General features: G+C 39.9%; 1 protein-coding gene across 7 annotated transcripts in view; it reads right to left on the reverse strand.

Moving 5' to 3' along the window:
- LOC134213155 (protein NDRG3) overlaps window positions 1-19,139 on the reverse strand; it is a 169,273-nt gene that overhangs the window by 68,918 nt on the left and 81,216 nt on the right. Inside the window, exon 1 of one of the 7 annotated variants that reach the window (XM_062691816.1) lies at window positions 8,906-9,037. The exons of the other annotated variants lie outside the window; for them this stretch is intronic. Coding sequence (XP_062547800.1) covers window positions 8,906-8,973 — 68 coding nt within the window. The 5' untranslated portion in view covers window positions 8,974-9,037. Of the gene's footprint in view, window positions 1-8,905; window positions 9,038-19,139 lie in introns of those variants that run through there. 7 annotated transcript variants of the gene reach the window in all.

Genomic DNA, 19,139 nt, shown 5'->3' on the forward strand with positions numbered 1-19,139 from the left:
AGCGGGTTCAGAGCAGATGTGTTTTCACTCATGAAGCATATGAAGGAAGTATCTGTAGCTCCGCTAATCATTTGAACGGCCGGAATTGTTCCGACATTTTTCTGAAGCCATCGAATACATGAGTTCCATAGAGCATAGCACACTGATTAAGATTACCCACTTGCATATATATAAGAAAAAAATTTCAACAATAATGATGTTGACAATGAATATTAGAATGTTGTCAAAAATTATTATTGTGCTTCCATATTATATGTTATCTTTAAACACGTTTTGTATTATTTAGGTATGTCATTATTGCATTCATCCACTTTTATTGTTTCAGTTTTTTCTTTAATTTTCATAAAACCATTAGAAGTTTTTTGTTTTACAACTGAAGGCTTATCCTTCGCCTGCAATTGCATGAATTTAATTCCTACGCCTTCAACCCCAAGTCTATCTGGAGAAGACTGTAGCAACGTTATTATCTTTGAACATCTCATTAAATGTTCGCAAGCTTCCATTTAAATTCATTCTATTGCACGTCTTCACCTGAGACGAAATGAGCAAAAGCTAAAAAAAGTGAATGTGAAATGCTGCCGTCGTGGAGCTAGTCGTTGACGGATGCATTCCGATTGAGATTCATTAATGCTCTTCTTTTATACCAGGTATAGGAAAAGAAGAAAGATTGCTGGTTTGAAAAAAGATATTCTCATAAATATATAGCGATGGTGATGTATTTTTCTTTCTTTACAATTCATGACCAGAAAATTGTGTCCAACTTACATACATCCATCATCGACACTTACATAACCAAGTCTCCTTATTTTAATGTAATCTTATAGCCTTTCGGTACACCTTGGTGTACGGGAGAAGTAATGTTTTATGCACATGCTCTACGAAAAGCGACACCCACGCAATTCTATCAATTCTTTTTTCCTATTACTTTACCTTTCCCATGCTTTTCTACGTTGAAAAGCGTTCAGCAAAATCAAATTTTAATAAAACATACATATAGCAATCATTGTGATTGGATCCTTTTTATTGCAACGACGTCGTCGTCGTTTCGCATCACATGTAGGTTTACTGAACATATGATTTTTGTTGCCGCCTTCTGAAACAGCGAGAAGGTATTGTCACTTGCACTAAAAGAAAATTATATTAGCTTTATTTAATATAATTAGGCTCCATAGAGCTGCGCAAATACATTTCTTTTGATGTACATAGACCAATGCATTTAGCGTAGACAATGACTCCTTCTTGTGTTTTAAGAAATACGTCCATTTTGTAGAAAAAAAACTCCAACTGTATCAAGTTGAAAAATGACTTAGAATGATCTCAATTGTTGAGTAACTTTCGAAAAATTTAACTTTTATGGAACAACGATGTCGATATATCCAACAATTCCATTCCAACATTCCACATTCCATCCAACATATTTTTTAGTGGGCTTCGTAGCCGTGCGGTTAGCGACGTCAATCGTTTAAACGCATGTGCTGTGGAGTGTGGGTTCGATTCCCGCCCCGGTAGGCAGAACACTTTTCGTAAAGCGAAAAGTTCTCCACTGGTCCACTGGTTGTTGTGTAAATGTCCTTGTTTGTTGTCTCATGCTAAATGTTAAGTGTTCAATCTGTGCAACCTCTGGTCGAAGACGGTGATTCTATCTTTTAAAAACAAGGATCCACAAATTACCGACACATCTGGAGACTCATCTAAGGTTTTTTTTTTGAATGTATTATCGGAAATGGGGCCCTCCTTAGCCGTGCGGTAAGACGCGTGGCTACAAAGCAAGACCATGCTGAGGGTGGCTGGGTTCGATTCCCGGTGCCGGTCTAGGCAATTTTCGGATTGGAAATTGTCTCGATTTCCCTGGGCATTAAAGTATCATCGTGTTAGCCATCGTGTTGGCTTAGAAACCTCGCAGTTAATAACTGTGGAAGTGCTTAATGAACACTAAGCTGCGAGGCGGCTCTGTCCCAGTGTAGGGATGTAATGCCAATAAGAAGAAGAAGATTATCGGAAATACTCTTAATACTCATTTCCTGAGATAATTCATCAATAAATTCCTCTACGAATTCCTACAGGATGTGTACATGAATGAATGTATTCTTCGTGTTACAAATCAATGTTATTAAGTGTTATAATGTTTTTTTTTCACGTTTGTTTTTGTGTATTTAAATATTCAGCAATAACTTTCCAGGTATTTTTTTGCATAATTACAGGTTTTTTTTTGCATAATTACTGTGTATGGAAAATGGTAAACAATGTTAGAACTTCTGCTACCAAGTTTATAAAAAAAACCGAACACAACCAGAAATTTCTTCTCCCATCAAACCGATAACTTCAAAAGCATAACCTTCTTTTACAACATAGTCGTTCTTTAACCTTTTTATTAATGCCACCACGTCACCGTTGTTGGATCGGGTTCAATGGATCATATTTTTCGGAAAAGTTCTTTGTATCCCAAAATACTTTCGTTTTGATTGCAGCGAACCGGTGTGCTCCTATTGCAACATCCATGCTATTTTCGGCGAACAGCAAACCGAACAATTGAAATAGGAAGAAATGTTAGCCAACCTTCCTGTTTCTCTAGGAAGTAGGGAAAAATGGTATAAAACGAACACCACTTGCTTTTTCTAAGAACGTTCACAGCTGGACTGGTAGTTTGAAACTCGACTCCTTAGCCGGAGTCATTCCTACGTGAGCGTTCTAGACCATTCTTCTCTATAATAACAGGACCCCGGATAAAGCTGCACTATTTTCAGCGGTGAGCAACATTTTTCGGACCTGAATGCGAAACCCGGCGCTGGTGGCGGTTGTGTGGGGGGTGAACGAACATGCAAACAGGAAGCTATTTTCCCTAATTTCGACGGCATGTTGTCGAGGTCGAACAACTGCATGCTACCGATGTGATTCTTACTTTTGAAATTCAATATTGCAATTGTTCGATTGGAAGTTTCAAAATTTTGTTTTTTCTGTTCTTATGCGCTGAGCTGAATGCATAAAATGCGAAATGGCTACTTTCTGCAGCCTTGAAATAAACATTATCAGTAAAGTATTTTGAGCTACTTGTTTTTGTGCACTGATCACACGTCCCGTCGTAATGTAAACAATTTCCAGTCATACATATAAAGTACTTGATGAATGATTATTTTCTTTCAATCATAAATAAACAGAACTTCAGGGTCAAGCTTGAAAAGTTCAATAGCTCCCCCAACTCGCTACAGTTTGCTATCAACATGAAGATGCCTCCAAGTAACTTCTTAAATTCGGTAATGATTCAGTAAACGCAACAACAAACTCTCAAGTGTTTATTGGTAGCTAATCTATGTACATCCAGTTCTCATTGAAATAGTTTATATGTGAACAAATAATGAAACATGCCGAGACGTCAACATAATCAAGGCAATCTTATGAGCCGACCAGACTAGGTGCTATACCACTTGATATCAACGTTCTTTACTGGAAATAAATAATTAAAATAAATAAAATCAATTCCGTATCATTTACGTGCAACTTCAAATCCAATGGACACTAAATTCACGCGACCTTAAACTCATTTCACTTCAAATACGCACATGTATACGGAAAAGATAAGAATTTTGGAATGATTTCAGTAGATGTGTGTCATAGAGAAAAAATATTGATTTCTCTGTAAATATGAATCTTAGGCTCTATTTTCAGAATATTTGAATGTGTATCTTACAAGATTTTGACGCAAAGTACGTCGAAGGGGAAGGCTCGGATACAGGGCAGGGAGTAAACATTAAATTTCGAAATTATGTTAGGTTTGAAGTTATTTATCCTTTATCTTTCGATGGATTTTCGAGATTTATATATAAATAGACCCGGAAACCCTCCACTAATTTTAGTGAAACTTTTGATCATCAACTTTAAACTATAGGAAACATCAATTATTTCCAAACCAGTAAAAAAATCAGATTCAACCAATCTTGTTCACGAATCCCCAGGACGGACATCAGATTGATGTAAGAGGTGCGGGCTTTTTGGCCCACCGCTTAATTTTCTCTGTGAATAAAAAGTCCGTTTCTGCTCGGGTGCTTGATTTTCTATCTGTATTTCACGGAGGACGGACGATGGCGTTGGGTAGGAGAAAACAACTCAATAATAATTCTGTTATTTTTACCCTACTCTGTTATGAACTGCGTGTGCATAAGAAGTAGACTACCTCTAAGTAAGGTATCAATAACAGAATCAGGTATTATTGAGTTATTTTTTCCTGAACGGGAAGCGCGCGTCGGTGAGAGACAATGCAACAAATTTATTCGCATGGTGACTAAAGAAATTTAGATGGCAACAGTATCGGTACAAGCAGCAGCCGTCGGCAGATGGCAGCTGCAGAAAATTTGTTTACCATGATGGCGTCTTCCTCGATTTAACTGCCGGCGGAGAAAAATAAAATTGTCTTGCAAGACTTTGGTTTTGTTGCTGTTAGTGATTGAAAAGGCGCATTGTTTTTTTTTTCAATTTTTAATGGAAATTTTCTTTGGAAATTTTTTTCTTGGAAATTTTATTTTGATACCTAAGAGAAATGCTTTCATATCTGCTTTTTCCATTTACCATCTTACCAGCCGGGCAGAAGACAAGGGAGGATGTGATTCCATCTTACAATTCGTGAATTTGCTCGCTTTAAGGCCCGGCAGAAATCAAAAAAAGATGTGGTTCCTTCATTCAATTCAAGCATTTACTCGGTTTTAGGCTATTGTAGATATGATTACTTTTTTTAAGGATCCATTTTACTGGCAGAAGGCAAGAGAGGATATGACTCCTTCTTTCAAGTATGTGATCCTTTTTTTTCATATGATGCATTTGCCCGGTAGAAGGCGAAAGAAGATATGACTCCATCTTTCAATTCAGGAATTTGCTGGATTTAGGGCAAGAGAAGATATGATCCCTTCTTTTAAAGGATGCATTTGCCCGGCAGAAGGCAAGAAAGAATATGACTTCTCGATTTAGCCGTTTGATCGGTTCAAGGCAAGGGGAGATATGATGATCTTTGAGTGATGCATTTGCCTAGCAAGAAGCAAGCGAGGATATGATTCCATCTTACGATTCAGGAATTTGCTTGGCAGATGGCAAGAAAGAATATGACTTCTTCTTTCAATTCAGGCATTTGCTTGGTTTAAGGCAAGGGAAGATATGTTTTCTTCTTGAGGGATACATTTGCTCGGCAGAAGGCAAGGAAAGATATGGATCCTTATGAGATTTGGAATGTGGGATTTAAGGAAAGGGAAGATATGATCCCTTTTTTGGAAGAGTGCATTTGCTCGGCGGATGGTTAGGTTAGATAGGATGCTTATGATGCCGACGATGGCGTATAAGATCGACAAATAGAAGTAATGTCTTCATGTATGGGCGAATAGGATTCTTTTTCAAAAAATATTTTTCAGAACGCATGAGCGAATAAGATTCCTTTAAATAATAAAAATAAGGCTGCAGGGACTATGTCCAAGAGCTTTATGACCCCTCCCCACGGCCTCTGTGAGTTAGCGGGCCTGCCTAGGACGTGGTTTAGTTTGGCAGTGGGCTCTGTTCTTCTTCTTCTTCAAAAAGGAGCTCTGTTAAACCGCTACAAAAAGCTGCATGTGTTGGAAAGCAGGTCCTATCAAAGCGACCGTGTGCCGCTCAAAGCGCACAGGAGCCCATAAAGTGACAATTGGCATGGGGAGTGTCCCTACACACTTAGTTTTTATTTCTGCAACTCGGCACAAATCCGCACATCCGTGCGCCAGTAAAATGAAAAAGTGATATTCCGCCAAAAATGACGTTTGTTAGCTGATTTTCGGCAAATTATTTGCTGAATTTCAGCAATTTTGACAGAAATCTCGGCAACAAACATGTTTGCTGGGGCACGGCTGTGCGAATCTCGGTAAAAGTTCAACATTTTGTTGAGATCCCCTTAAAAAAATTAAGTGTGTTCTTCGGTAGGGTAGTGGAATCTGTGTCAAAAGGTCGAAGGTCAAAAGGGCGAAAGGACAAAAGGTCGAAGGGTCAAAAGGTCGAAGGACAAAAGGTCGAAAGAACAAAAAGACAAGGAATGAGATGGGAGTTGTGAGTAGTGACAAGTGAGATGCAAGATGAAAGTAGTGAGAATAAATAAATGAGAAGTGAAAAGTGAAAAGTGAGAAGTAAGAAGTGAGATATAAATAAGAAGTGAAAAGGAAGAAAGAAGAAAGGAGGAAACATATATAGTAAGAAAGAAAAATAACAGAAGAGGAAAAAAAACACAGAAAGAAAGAAGGAAGATGGAAGAATAAAAAAAAAGAAGAAATAAAAAGGAAAATAGAAGAAGGAAGAAAGCAGGGAGGAAGGAAGAAGAAGAGAAGACACAATGAAGCAAAGCAAAAGAAAGAAGGAGGAAGCAAGTAACAGGAAAAGAGAAGAAAGAAGGAAGCAAAGGAGCAAAGAAGAGAGAAATAAGGAAGAAAGTAGGACGGAAGAAGAAATAAGAAACAAAGAAGAGAGAAATAAGGAGTAAAGAAGAAAGAAAGAAGGATGAAAGAAAGAAGCAAGGACTAAAAAAGAAAGTTGGAAGAAAAACAGGAAACAAGAAGGAAAAAGAGAAGAAAGATGAAAGAAAAAAAAAGTTGGAAGAAAAACAGGAAACATGAAGGAGGGAGAAAGAAAGGAGGGGGAAATAAGGAAGAAATGGAGAAGTAAAAGCGAAGAAAAAACGAAGAAAGGAGTAAAAAAGAAGAGAGAAAGTAGGAAGAAAGAAGGAAAAAAGGAGGAATTAAGAAAGTGGAAAGAAGGAATAAAGACGGAAGAAAGAAAGAAGAAAAACGAAGGAAAGTTAGAAGAAAGAACGAAGGAAAAGAGTAGAAAGAAAGAAGAAAGGAAGGCAGAAAAAAGAAAGAAGGAGAATAGAAAGATAAAAAAAAGTGAGAAAAAATAAAGAGAAAAAAGGAAAAAAGAAGAAGAAAGGAGGAAAGAAGGAAGAAAAAATGAAGAGAGAAGCACAAAAGAAAGAATAAAGAAGGAAAAATGGAAGGAAGTGAAAAGGAAGATGAAAGAAAAACAAGAGACAAAAAGGAAGAAAAAAAGGGGGAAAGAGAAAGAAGAAAAAGAAAAGAAATAAGGAAGAAAGAAGGAAGAAAGGAGGAAAAATTAGAAAAAAAGTAGAAAGCAAGTACAGTTAAACCTCCATGAGTCGATGTTCTATGACTCGATATCGACTCATGGAAGCAAATTATGCCATATTAAAAAATATTTTCTGGGCTATATATGATATTTCCATGAGTCGATGGTCCGTTCAATATCGACTCATGGAGGTTTGACTGTAGGAAGAAGGAATGAAAAAAGATGGAAGAAATAAGAAAGAAAAAAGGTGAAATAAGGAAGAAAAACGAAGGATAGAAGGAAGAAAAAAGGAAAAAAGAAAGAAGTTAGAAACAAAGAAGGAGAAATATGGAAGGAAGAATGATGCAGTGCAGGACAGTGTACTGGCAGTGCGTTGGCCTTGACTAATCAGATCATGATAAATAAAAATGTTTATGCGCGTGAACTGATTTTTGCGGATAGTGGAACTTACTTTTGAGCGGTTCTATGTATTGACTTATATTCTATAATCCCATGCACATTTCTATACTTAGAATTCCGTATAGAATTCATGTAAAGGAGATTTTCTATTCTACAAGAATTCATCTTATAAATCATATTGAAATTCCAATCACTATTTCTGCAAAAGTTTTTTTTCGGAAAGCACTCTGAAGCATGTAATAAAAATTCTGCAGGATTCGCTATTTTTTTCCTCGCTACCCCTCCTGATAAAGTTCCACGGATTTTTTCCCCATGTTTTTTTACATATGCGATGTTTACGGGTCTTGGGCACGGAAAATTAAAAATCCCGGCCCCATTTAAAATGCACGGTGACCAAAATCCAGCGGAAAATTTTCCCAAGGTGTAAAGTAGCCTCAATGGTAGCCTCATACCGGATTTTGGGCCCCGTGCATTTCCAATGGGGCCGGGATTTTGATTTTCGGTGCCCAAATCAAGAAAACATATGTAAAAATATATGGGGAAAAATCTGCGGACCAAATTTCAGAGGTCGACTTAGTCGAGTCAAGTACGAGACACTGAAGACGGCCTTACTGTTGAGGTCGAAATACGTATCTGTCAAGATACAATTAAGTGGTGGAATTCAATTGGATTGTACAAACTCGTCTTATGATAAGTCCTTGGATTTGATAAAGAATGTTTTGAAAATCCTCAAAATCATCCAAATTTTTTGTTGTTGCCCTAAAATATAATTCTTGGGCAAAAAAATCCGAGGGGGGAGACATAATTGTTTTTAAATATTTGCATCGGCCTTATTTGTGCACAAAGCCTTACTATAGCAACAAAGGATGTTTTTACCACCACCAAAGAAATAGTGTACCCATTAGTGGTGCAAACAATTTTTGGTAGTTGTTGGTGTTAAATTGAAATAATTTTATTTTATTTCTCGTTACCGAAAGATTCATCGCCGGACAATGAGGTTTTATCGAGACTCTTCTGCATTAATCTAAAAAGAATAAAAAAATGCAAGCATCCAGCTCGTTATTCGTGCATTTCTTCGAACAATCGTGAAGCTGCTTCCCCGTGGAGCACAAAAATAGAATATCAAGCCTCCATAAGATGCTCTTATCAACATTATACCATCGCGTACTGTGCACTGATGAAGCTCGCTGGGCACAATTTCTTGTTTCGAACAGAAAATTTGTGATCGTTATTATAACGAACGGCGCGTCATTGACAATGCATCAAATCTGTCGATGGTTAATTAGTACGTAAAACTTTTTAATGAGATCATGCCACTATCGAGCCGTGCAAGTTAGTTTCCAACACTAATCAGAACATACAGTGCATGAACGCTGATTTTCCCTTGTCGTATGAAAAAAAATAACAGAACTATGAGGTCACATACTGTAACTTTCCCACTGCATAATCCAGTACGTTCAGCCAGTCACGTTGGGTTTGGGCCAGCAACACCATCGTGCCCACAATCAAAATCAAGTGGTAAAGGGCGCCGGTTTTGCTGTTCTCGTTCCAAAAACAGGGCCCTCATTAAAAGCGATCGAATTACACAGCAACAATTACACGCACGAAAGATTTCACTCTGTTTGACCGGTTGTACCGCGCTGGACTGAAACAATCTGGCTGTGTCTGGTTTGCATGGGAAGAAAGTTTGTGCTAGATCAGCGCTATTTCGGTAGAACTCACGCACTCGAAGAAACTTCTGAAGAAATACACGCGTGAAGATAAGATTAACGTATTTACACTTGTGTGGAAGTAAGAACGAAAGCTTGTCAGAATGATAAGCGAAGTATTTCATCTTTCTTCTTTTACTCGTACTGACATCGCATCCCATTAGTATTTTAGCACTACCACAGTTAGTAGCACGCTTACTCTTATGCTTAGAAAGCTAGAAAAAATGATCCATCCAGAAATTTGCTAGACTGGACCAATAATCTAACATCGGAATAAACATCAAGAAAAATTGTGATTGAAATTCACAATAACTTAAAACATAATCGCAACATTGATCATTATTAAAAACTAGTTTATTTGTGGACGCAGTAGCGCCCGTGGCAAGTGTTTTTTTTTTTTTTTTTTTCAATATAAACGGTTCATTAATTCATGAATTTAAAAAAAAATCAATATTTTCAACGTCTGTTGTCTGAGATTTTTTTCATCAAATGCTGTGTCTGAGGTTGGTCACTGGTTTTGTTTTCTGCATCTGATAGTCAAAAATAATTGAAGTGTCAAATATTTATTTTTTGTGAGAATTTCTCCGCGTGCTGCGTCTGGTTGGCTAGTCACCGGACAGACAAACAGGGCTATTATATATAGTAAAAATAAAAATAGTTTTAAAATGTCGCATTCATAGGCCTATTTTATGGATGTCAGGAGGTCCCTTGAAAAACAAATGTCCGTTCGATCACTATAAGGAATTAGTTGGTAGGAGGGTGTGGTGGTTCCACACTAATTCAGGACAAACATCGATGAATTTCTGCTGAAATCTGAAATCTGTATTTGCACAACCACTGGGCTTAATGTTTAGATGGGTTCTCAGCAAAGGAATGCCGAAGATTGACTAAACCAGGTTGGTTAATAAGCCAACCATAAATTTGTAAAATGAAGTTCAAACCGAGATTCGCACGGCCGAAGCGGCTGACCATTCGATAAAATTATAAACTGACGATTAGTTTAGGCGAATTTAGCTGAAGGATTAATTATAGACCACTTCAAATATTATTATTATTATTTTGGGATGGCAACAGAAAACTTTTGAACATTTTGAGGTTTTGCATTTCATTGCGACAATAGTCAAGGTTCAAGAAGATATCAATGTAAAAATAGATGCTAACTAAACAGTACATTCGGTACAACAGATAAGCCCAACCACTTTTTTAGCCGTGTTGAATTCGCTGTTCAGTAACCAACACCGCATAACAGCAACAGCAGCATTACAAGGAAGATTATGTGGCAATAAATATCAAATGTGCACGGTATTGTGTCCAGTTTTTCCAGTTTTCCCATTCGCTCAGTGACTCGGACAAACAGATTCGAAATCCAATTGTCCTTCGCTGTGGCGGTTAGGGTGGTTGACCCAAAAATCTTTGTCATTGTTGTTATCTTCTTCACTGCCGCCGTCGTCGCTGTGGCGTTACTGAAGGAAAAGCTGCGACGAATGGAACTGTGGAAAATTTATCGATGCGAAAACAAAATCGCACGGCCATTAAATAGAGTAAGTTAGCCGTTGTTGGTAGAGCATCATAAATTTAGCGATAAAGCAGTCTGATACAGAATGAGATTATCTGGTTCGATAAAACATCGGGCATCCATATTACATGCAAGGAATAGTAGAGGCTTACTCTGGAATATGCATATTTCAAAAATGGGCTTCAACAGTGCAAACTTTCAAATGGGAAACCCAAAAAAAGGTTGTCTTTGTTTAAAAGCATTATAACGAAAAAGCAGAAGAGCATTACTTGAAAAGAGGAGATACCATAGCCAACATAATAAATCATTCCAAGCTACTGTATCTTGAAATGAAAAATGATATTCCCTACAACGGTTTTGTGCGAAAGCATTTCCACTCTCGACCCATATGCTACTCAGTTCCCCAAAAATATTATCCGTTTCCAGTTCGTTCAACCGAAACAATATTGAACAGAGAAAAACGTTTCACCCCATTGGAGTAATAACATTAGGTCGGATTATTGATTTCTTGTTTTCGTTATCTCGAAGGAAATTACTTACATCATTTTCCCACGAGGATTACATGGAAAAAGGATTTCACATTCACCGTCATTATGTCAGCGATGGTCTGATTGGAATTCCCCTGAACGAGAAGCGCGTGCGGAAACCAAATTAATTAGCAAACAGAAACCAACGAAAGCTCATAAAACTTCCGACCCAACAACCATCTATCTGCCGTTGTTGATTGGATTCAGATCTCGGCGAATGTCTTCGATTGGCATTCTATGCCCCCCCGGGGGACATGATTCGATTTCTCGTTATCGACGAGCGGCTGCCGAACAGGATGGTATTTGCTGAGAATCACAGCATGACGGGATGTTGTTCGTGCCGGATTCCACCTTCCGAGAGAGTCCGTCCGCTGGGAGGTTCTAGTGAAACCCAAAAAGGCTGTGAGTATTGTTTATCTATCCGGATGGAATTTTGGGTATTTGCATGGAAGCTTGATGCCTGAGGATGGAAGGCAGGAGTCAGGTGCTTTTTGTTCCAGCTGGGTGCACATAAACCGTTGATTTTTATTTCTACGGGGTCCATCCACTGCTGATGAATGTAAGAGGTTGGTTTGTTTCGAAATAACTACATAATTCAGTTCTAAGATAAAAGAGCATTATATCATCACAAAGGAACAAAGTTCTACGTACGATATTTTTAAGCATGTACCTACTGGTAAGGTAGATTTTCGAAAAGAAGGTTTGCAGCACGCGTATGTAAAGTAATGAACTCGTGAATTATTTAATTAAATCAATTTGAAACTCATTTTTAAATCGCGACGTTATATAAAACAAAGTCACCGAGATATTTTTTAATAAAGCACTGTGAAAACTGCTACTACGCATTCCTAACCTTTGAGAACTCGTAAAAAGTATAACAATTTCGAAAAAGCACGCTAGGAGTTCACAACAGAGGTGAAGTTGCGTGAGTGATCGGGGGCCATGAAAATCACGGGAGGTGAATGGCCCGTTGCCGTTCCATTTCTAATTCAAATAGACACATTTACCATGCACCAATTCTAAAATGTGCTGCATTAGATTCAGTGACACCGTGGAAAAAATGACACCGCATTTTGAATCATCTGGATTATCCGTATTTCCACGGGAAATTATTTAAAATTCCCATGGAAAATTGTCCGTATTCAAAATTATCTTCCACGAAAAATTCTTCCGTATTATCACAGAAAAAATTTCCGAAGGAGATTACTCCGAATTTCCACGGGGAATTTTTCCGAACTTCCACGGAAAATTTGTAACGGAGTTACAGAAACCTGTTACCAGTTACAGAGGCGACTCGTCCATACGTTCTACCTGTTCATGGAACAGGTAACCATTTTTAGGTCAGAAATAGGAAATTAATGTCTTGGACGTTAATTATTAGGGCAAATAATTTACTCAGTAATTTTTTTAAACAAAGTTTCACGTAATATTTCCAATGATTTTAACATCTAAACATCTAAAGAAACAAAATATTTCGTAGGCAGATCAAGTTAACGATAGCGTATACAGTCAAATTGCAGCTAAATGTGTGTTTCCCCGACACACCACACCCCATCGCATAGAAAGTCGTACGATCCATAATGAAGAACCAACAGCAGCGCTGCCAGAAGTCAAATTTAAAGTTTTGCGCCATGACAAATGATTTGAAATAATTTCCTCCTTCGTATGCTCACTCGTTCTCCGCGCGCAGAGAACCAGCGTGAGCGTTGCCAGCTTCCTCCGTTTCCTCACATCATCCTCTTTCGCATGCGAAGCAAGCACGTTTAGATGCAAGTTCTGCTATGCGCGCAGCAGGAGTCAAACCCGTTCGACGCGCTGCGAGAACAATCAACGACGCGACGCACCTTCGGTTAGACTCGATCGTAGTGTCGGGCTGTGCTTTGCCGAAAGGCGCACCGCGCACGCTTTCGTTCATACATCGATGATTGGAAACAATTTGTTTTTCTTTTTTCTCCTGATGAATATGCAATGCATCAAGAACAATATTAAATTAATGTTTGTGTTTTCAAAAGAGACATTAAATAATGCTTTTTCACGAATACTCAAAATCAATCAACATAGAGAAAAAGGTATAGTTTTCACTAAATTTGAAGAATTAAATAACTGGAACACATTTCAGCTTCTAAATGTGACTCATTGGTCGTCACAATCTGGGGTCGCATCAAACAATAATTGTATAATCATATACTAATTATATACTATAATTATTGTACTAATAATGGTTAATAACATTTCTTTCATAGCAACAAAATATGCGAGAATTTAAATATTAGCGGCGGACCCGTTTACCCCGAATGGTGGAATGAGCCGATTTGAAAGATCTCTATTCTGAACAATATCCAGTTATTGCCAACTGTTACCAAGTTGGATTTTAGACGATTTGCGTGAGTTTAAAATTTTAAGTGCATCTAAATTTAAAACATTTTTGTAACAAAAGAGATTAATAAGCTATTTATTGTTTTGTAAATCCTTTCCATTTGAATTGTTTTTTTTTTTCTAAAATTTGGTAAGTTGTACAAGAAAAGGTTGTTATATTAGATTAAATGCACAACTTTCATTCGAAACCACTCAGCTTGATCAATATTTTTTTATCATCATGGTAGAACAGGTGTAGCAAAAGTCCACGAGACGCCCCTGGAATTCAAAAAAAATATATTCTTAATTCATCCACTTAAATTGCACCTTCACCTTAAACTCGAATAAATGTCTCTGAGTGTTCTAGCCAAGAGATGCCATATGAGATTGAATCAGCGATTTTCGGTATTAATCGAAATCGGAGATTCTAATACAATAGAAACACAGACATCGGGCTACGCTAACTTTGTATGATAAAGCTACTTGAATGTGTAAGATCTTCCTCTTTAAATCGGGACGTTGCAAGAGTCAGAAGTGTCCGCGCGAAAGCAAAATTAGTTATTACATCATGTTAAAAAAAAGGCCAATTAGACCGTAACAGTGAATAGCTAGGTTGATGAAAAGCTATAAAGGCCGTTTGTACAATTGATTTAAGGTCAAAATATAGCATGGGTGGAAATATTGCCATGTGATTGGTAACGATACGCAGTTTAAGGCCCTCAGATGAAATAAATAACTTTTAGTATGAACCATAAAACCTGTAAACGACAGACGAGCGACAGGATAAAAAAGGAAAAAACCGTGAGTGTTTTATTTGTTTGAGGTTAGATTGCAGTATTCCTCATGTGTTTTTGTACAGTTTTTGGGCTAGGACCACTTTGGACGAATTTAGGTAAAATATTGTGATTATATAAATAATTATTAAATCTAATACAAAAATGTATGTCGTTTGAAGAACGCTTGAACAAAATCTTTACCATCCTTGCCTTCTCTGGATTAGTTGTCTTCGGTTTTTTTGGCGATGGGTCGTTTGGATTTCCGTGAATGATTTCATTACCCGTGACACAGTCGAATGATGTATTATCTGGTGTTCCCGATTCATCTATGGGACGCACTCCAGTTTTCCGAGAAGGCGCGAAACATTTTTGGTGGATCTGCTCTTGTTTCGATGCCATCGCTATAATCACTTATTAGATTGAGATAAACTTCTGCCAATTAAAGGCACTATAAACAAAAACGCGAAATCTGATCCCTAGACAACCAAATCAATTGGCTACCCCGAATGGCGAACCCTGCTGATGTTGGATAAACTTTTCAGATTGGTCTTTAAAATTTACATGATTTGAAAATATTGGATTTGTATCGCGTTTGCAAACCCAAATTGCGTTGTGAATTCACTATACATAAGCAAAGTTAATGTTCAACCATTTGTTGAGGTCGATAATTTTAGTTCATAATTTTTGGATCTTTTGGCGACTGTTTTTGTCGATTTTCCCAAAATCATAAAAAATGACAAAATAATAATTATAACATCTCTTTGAAATGGCCCTTACCAAATGTTACGCGTGATTTTTTAGAATGACAAATCTCTTGCTCGATTGGAATGACACTGACAGTGAGTTTGGAATTCCAATTGGAACATTTCCTATCTTAGTTTATAGTGTCTTACGGGGAAGGGTCGTTTGGTCGAAACCCATTCGGACGAAAGCCATTTGGCCGAATGCCACTAGGCCGACCAAATCATTAGGCCGAAACCCATCTGGCCGAAAGTCATTTGGCTGAACGGGTCATCCGGCCGAATAGGACATTTGGCCGAATAGGACATTTGGCCGAATAGGACATTTGGACAAATAGGTTGTTTGTTTGAACAAATAATTTGGTTTGGATAAGGGCATTTGGCCAAAAAAGCTATGTGGCCGAACAGATCATTTGGCTGAATAGGTCATTTGACCGTACATGTTATTTGGTCGAACAGGTAATTTGGCCGAAAAGGGCATTTGGCTGAATTGATAATTGGCTGAATTGGTAATTGGCCCGAACAGGTTATTTTGCCGAACAGGTCATTTGGCCGAATAGGCCGTTTGAAAAGTTAGATATGATAGGTGGTGATAGAGGTGTATAAAGTGAGACGTTTACTTCACACTATTCATTTCCCACTTCTCACTGTGAAAAGTGAGTATTGAGAAGTGAGACGTCTCATTACTCACTTATCACAGTGAGTAGAGAGAATTGAGGAGCGTAAAGTGAGTTTGTGAGGCGTGTTACTAATCCTCATCTCTCACTTCTCACTGTGAAAAGTAAGTAGTGCGAAGTCAGAAAATGGACGTATCACCACTCACTTTTCACAGTGAGAAGAATGAGATAAGGAATATGAGGTGAGACGTCTTACTTCTCTACCCCCATGTCTTACTTATCACTTCACACTACGTAAAGTGAGAAGGGACACACCTCTCTACTCTCTCGTCACTCCTAACTTATTATTTCTCATTTTTTATAGTGAGAGATGAGATGTGAGGCGTCAAATGATACAATCGGTCGAATGATCTATTCGGCCGAATAACCTATTCGGCCAAATGAACGTCAAATGACTTACTCGCCAAATGACCTATTTGGCCAAATGACTTATCCGGCCAAATTGCCTATTCGGCTAAATGACCTATTCGGCTATATGACCCTTTCGGCCAAATAGTATATTCAGCCAAACAACTTTCAGTCTAGTGGTCTGTAATGTAAACATTAAACTCCTAACTAGTTTCATCATAATTTCATCAATTCTACCGTAAAAGCTACAAGCTCTCCTTTTCATCATTTTTTTTTATTTATCATCAGACTAAGGCCGGAGTGGCCTGTGCTGCACATAAAAGACTTCTCCATTCAGCTCGGTTCATGGCTGCACTTCGCCAACCACGCAGTCTGCGGAGGGTCCGCAAGTCGTCCTCCACCTGATCGATCCACCTTGCCCGCTGTGCACCTCGCCTTCTTGTTTCCGTCGGATCGTTGTCGAGAACCATTTTCACCGGATTACTGTCCGACATTCTGGCTACGTGCCCGGCCCACCGCAGTCTTCCGATTTTCGCGGTGTGAACGATGGATGGTTCTCCCAACAGCTGATGCAACTCGTGGTTCATTCGCCTCCTCCACGTACCGTCCGCCATCTGCAACCCACCATAGATGGTACGCAACACTTTCCTTTCGAAAACTCCCAGTGCGCGTTGGTCCTCCACGAGCATCGTCCAGGTCTCGTGTCCGTAGAGAACTACCGGTCTTATAAGCGTTTTGTAGATAGTCAGTTTGGTACGGCGGCGAACTCTATTCGATCGGAGCGTCTTGCGGAGTCCAAAGTACGTACGATTTCCAGCCACTATGCGTCTCCGAATTTCTCTGCTGGTATCGTTATCGGCGGTCACCAGTGAGCCCAAGTACACGAATTCTTCAACCACCTCGATTTCGTCACCACCGATAGAAATCCGTGGTGGGTGGCTCACATTGACCTCTCTTGAGCCTCTTCCTATCATGTACTTCGTCTTCGACGTGTTGATGACTAGTCCAATCCGTTTAGCTTCGCTTTTCAGTCTGATGTAGGCTTCCTCCATCCTCTCAAAGTTACGTGCCATGATATCAATGTCGTCGGCGAAACCAAATAACTGGACGGACTTCGTGTAAATCGTACCACTCGTGTCAATCCCTGCCCTTCGTATTACTCCTCCAAAGCGATGTTGAATAGCAGACACGAAAGACCATCACCTTGCCGTAACCCTCTACGGGTTTCGAAGGGACTCGAGAATGCCCTGAAACTCGAACTACGCACATCACCCGATCCATCGTCGCCTTGATCAACCGTATCAGTTTATCCGGAAATCCGTTTTCGTGCATTAGCTGCCATAGCTGGTCCCGATCGATTGTATCATATGCGGCTTTGAAGTCGATAAATAGATGATGTGTGGGCACGTTGTATTCGCGGCATTTCTGCAATACCTGACGTATGGCGAACACCTGGTCTGTGGTAGAGCGTTCACCCATAAATCCCGCCTGGTACTGCCCCACGAACTCTCTTGCAATTGGTGTTAGTCGACGGCATAAAATTTGGGAGAGTACCTTGTAGGCGGCGTTCAGCAATGTGATTGCGCGGTAGTTGCTACAATCCAGCTTATCGCCCTTTTGTAGATGGGACACGACACCTTCCATCCACTCCTGCGGCAGAACCTCATCCTCCCAAACCTTGGTAATCACCCAGTGCAGCGCTCTAGCCAGTGCTTCACCACCGTGTTTAAACAGCTCTCCTGGTAGTTGGTCAACTCCAGGGGCTTTGTTGTTTTTCAGCCGGCCGATCTCCTCCTGGATTTCCTGGAGATTCGGAGCCGGAAGTCGCATGTCCTGCGCGCGTGCTCCTAGGTTCATTACCATACCGCCACCGTTGTCTGCCATATCGCCATTCAGGTGCTCTTCGTAGTGCTGCCGCCACCTTTGGATCACCTCACGCTCGTTCGTAAGAAGGTTCCCGTTTATGTCCTTACACATATCGGGCTGTGGCACGTAGCCCTTACGTGAACGGTTCAACTTCTCATAGAACTTTCGTGCGTTATTAGCGCGGTACAGTTCCTCCGTCTCTTCACGGTCTCGATCTTCCTGCTGGCGCTTTTTCCTCCGGAAAATCGAGTTTTGTCTGTTCCGCGCCCGTTTGTATCGTGCCTCGTTCGCCCTCGTGCGGTGTTGCAGCAATCTCGCCCATGCTGCATTCTTCTCCTCAACTAACTGCTCACATTCGCCGTCATACCAGTCGTTTCTCCGATCCGGGGGCACCGTGCCAAGTGCAGCGGTTGCGGTGCTACCAATGGCGGATCGAATATCTCTCCAGCCATCTTCAAGAGATGCTGCGCCTAGCTGCTCTTCCGTTGGGAGTGCCACTTCCAGCTCCTGCGCGTAGTCTTGGGCTAGTCTACCGTCTTGTAGCCGCCCAATGTTAAGCCGCGGCGGACGACTCCGACGCGTGTTGATCACCGTCGAGAGTTTTGAGCGCAGACATACTGCGACGAGGTAGTGGTCGGATTCAATATTCGCACTGCGGTAAGTGCGTACGTTCGTGATGTCGGAGAAGAATTTACCGTCGATTAGAACGTGGTCGATTTGGTTTTCCGTTACTTGATTAGGTGATTTCCATGTGGCCTTGTGGATATTCTTGCGGGTGAAGAAAGTGCTTCGGACTACCATTCCGCGGGAGGCTGCAAAGTTTATGCATCGTTGGCCGTTGTCGTTCGATACGGTATGCAGACTATCCGGTCCGATGACCGGTCTATACATTTCCTTCCTTCTTACCTGAGCGTTCCTGTCACCGATGACGATTTTGACGTCCCGCAGTAGGCATCCATCGTATGTCTGCTCCAGCTGCGCAAAGAACGCTTCTTTCTCGTCGTCGGATCTCCCTTCGTGTGGGCAGTGCACGTTGATGATGCTATAGTTGAAGAAACGGCCTTTTATCCTCAGCTTGCACATCCTTGCGTTGATTGGCTGCCACCCAATCACGCGTTGGCGCATCTTTCCCAGCACTATGAAGCC

Source organism: Armigeres subalbatus, chromosome 2 (genome assembly GCF_024139115.2).
Source record: "Armigeres subalbatus isolate Guangzhou_Male chromosome 2, GZ_Asu_2, whole genome shotgun sequence".
NCBI lineage: Eukaryota > Metazoa > Arthropoda > Insecta > Diptera > Culicidae > Armigeres > Armigeres subalbatus.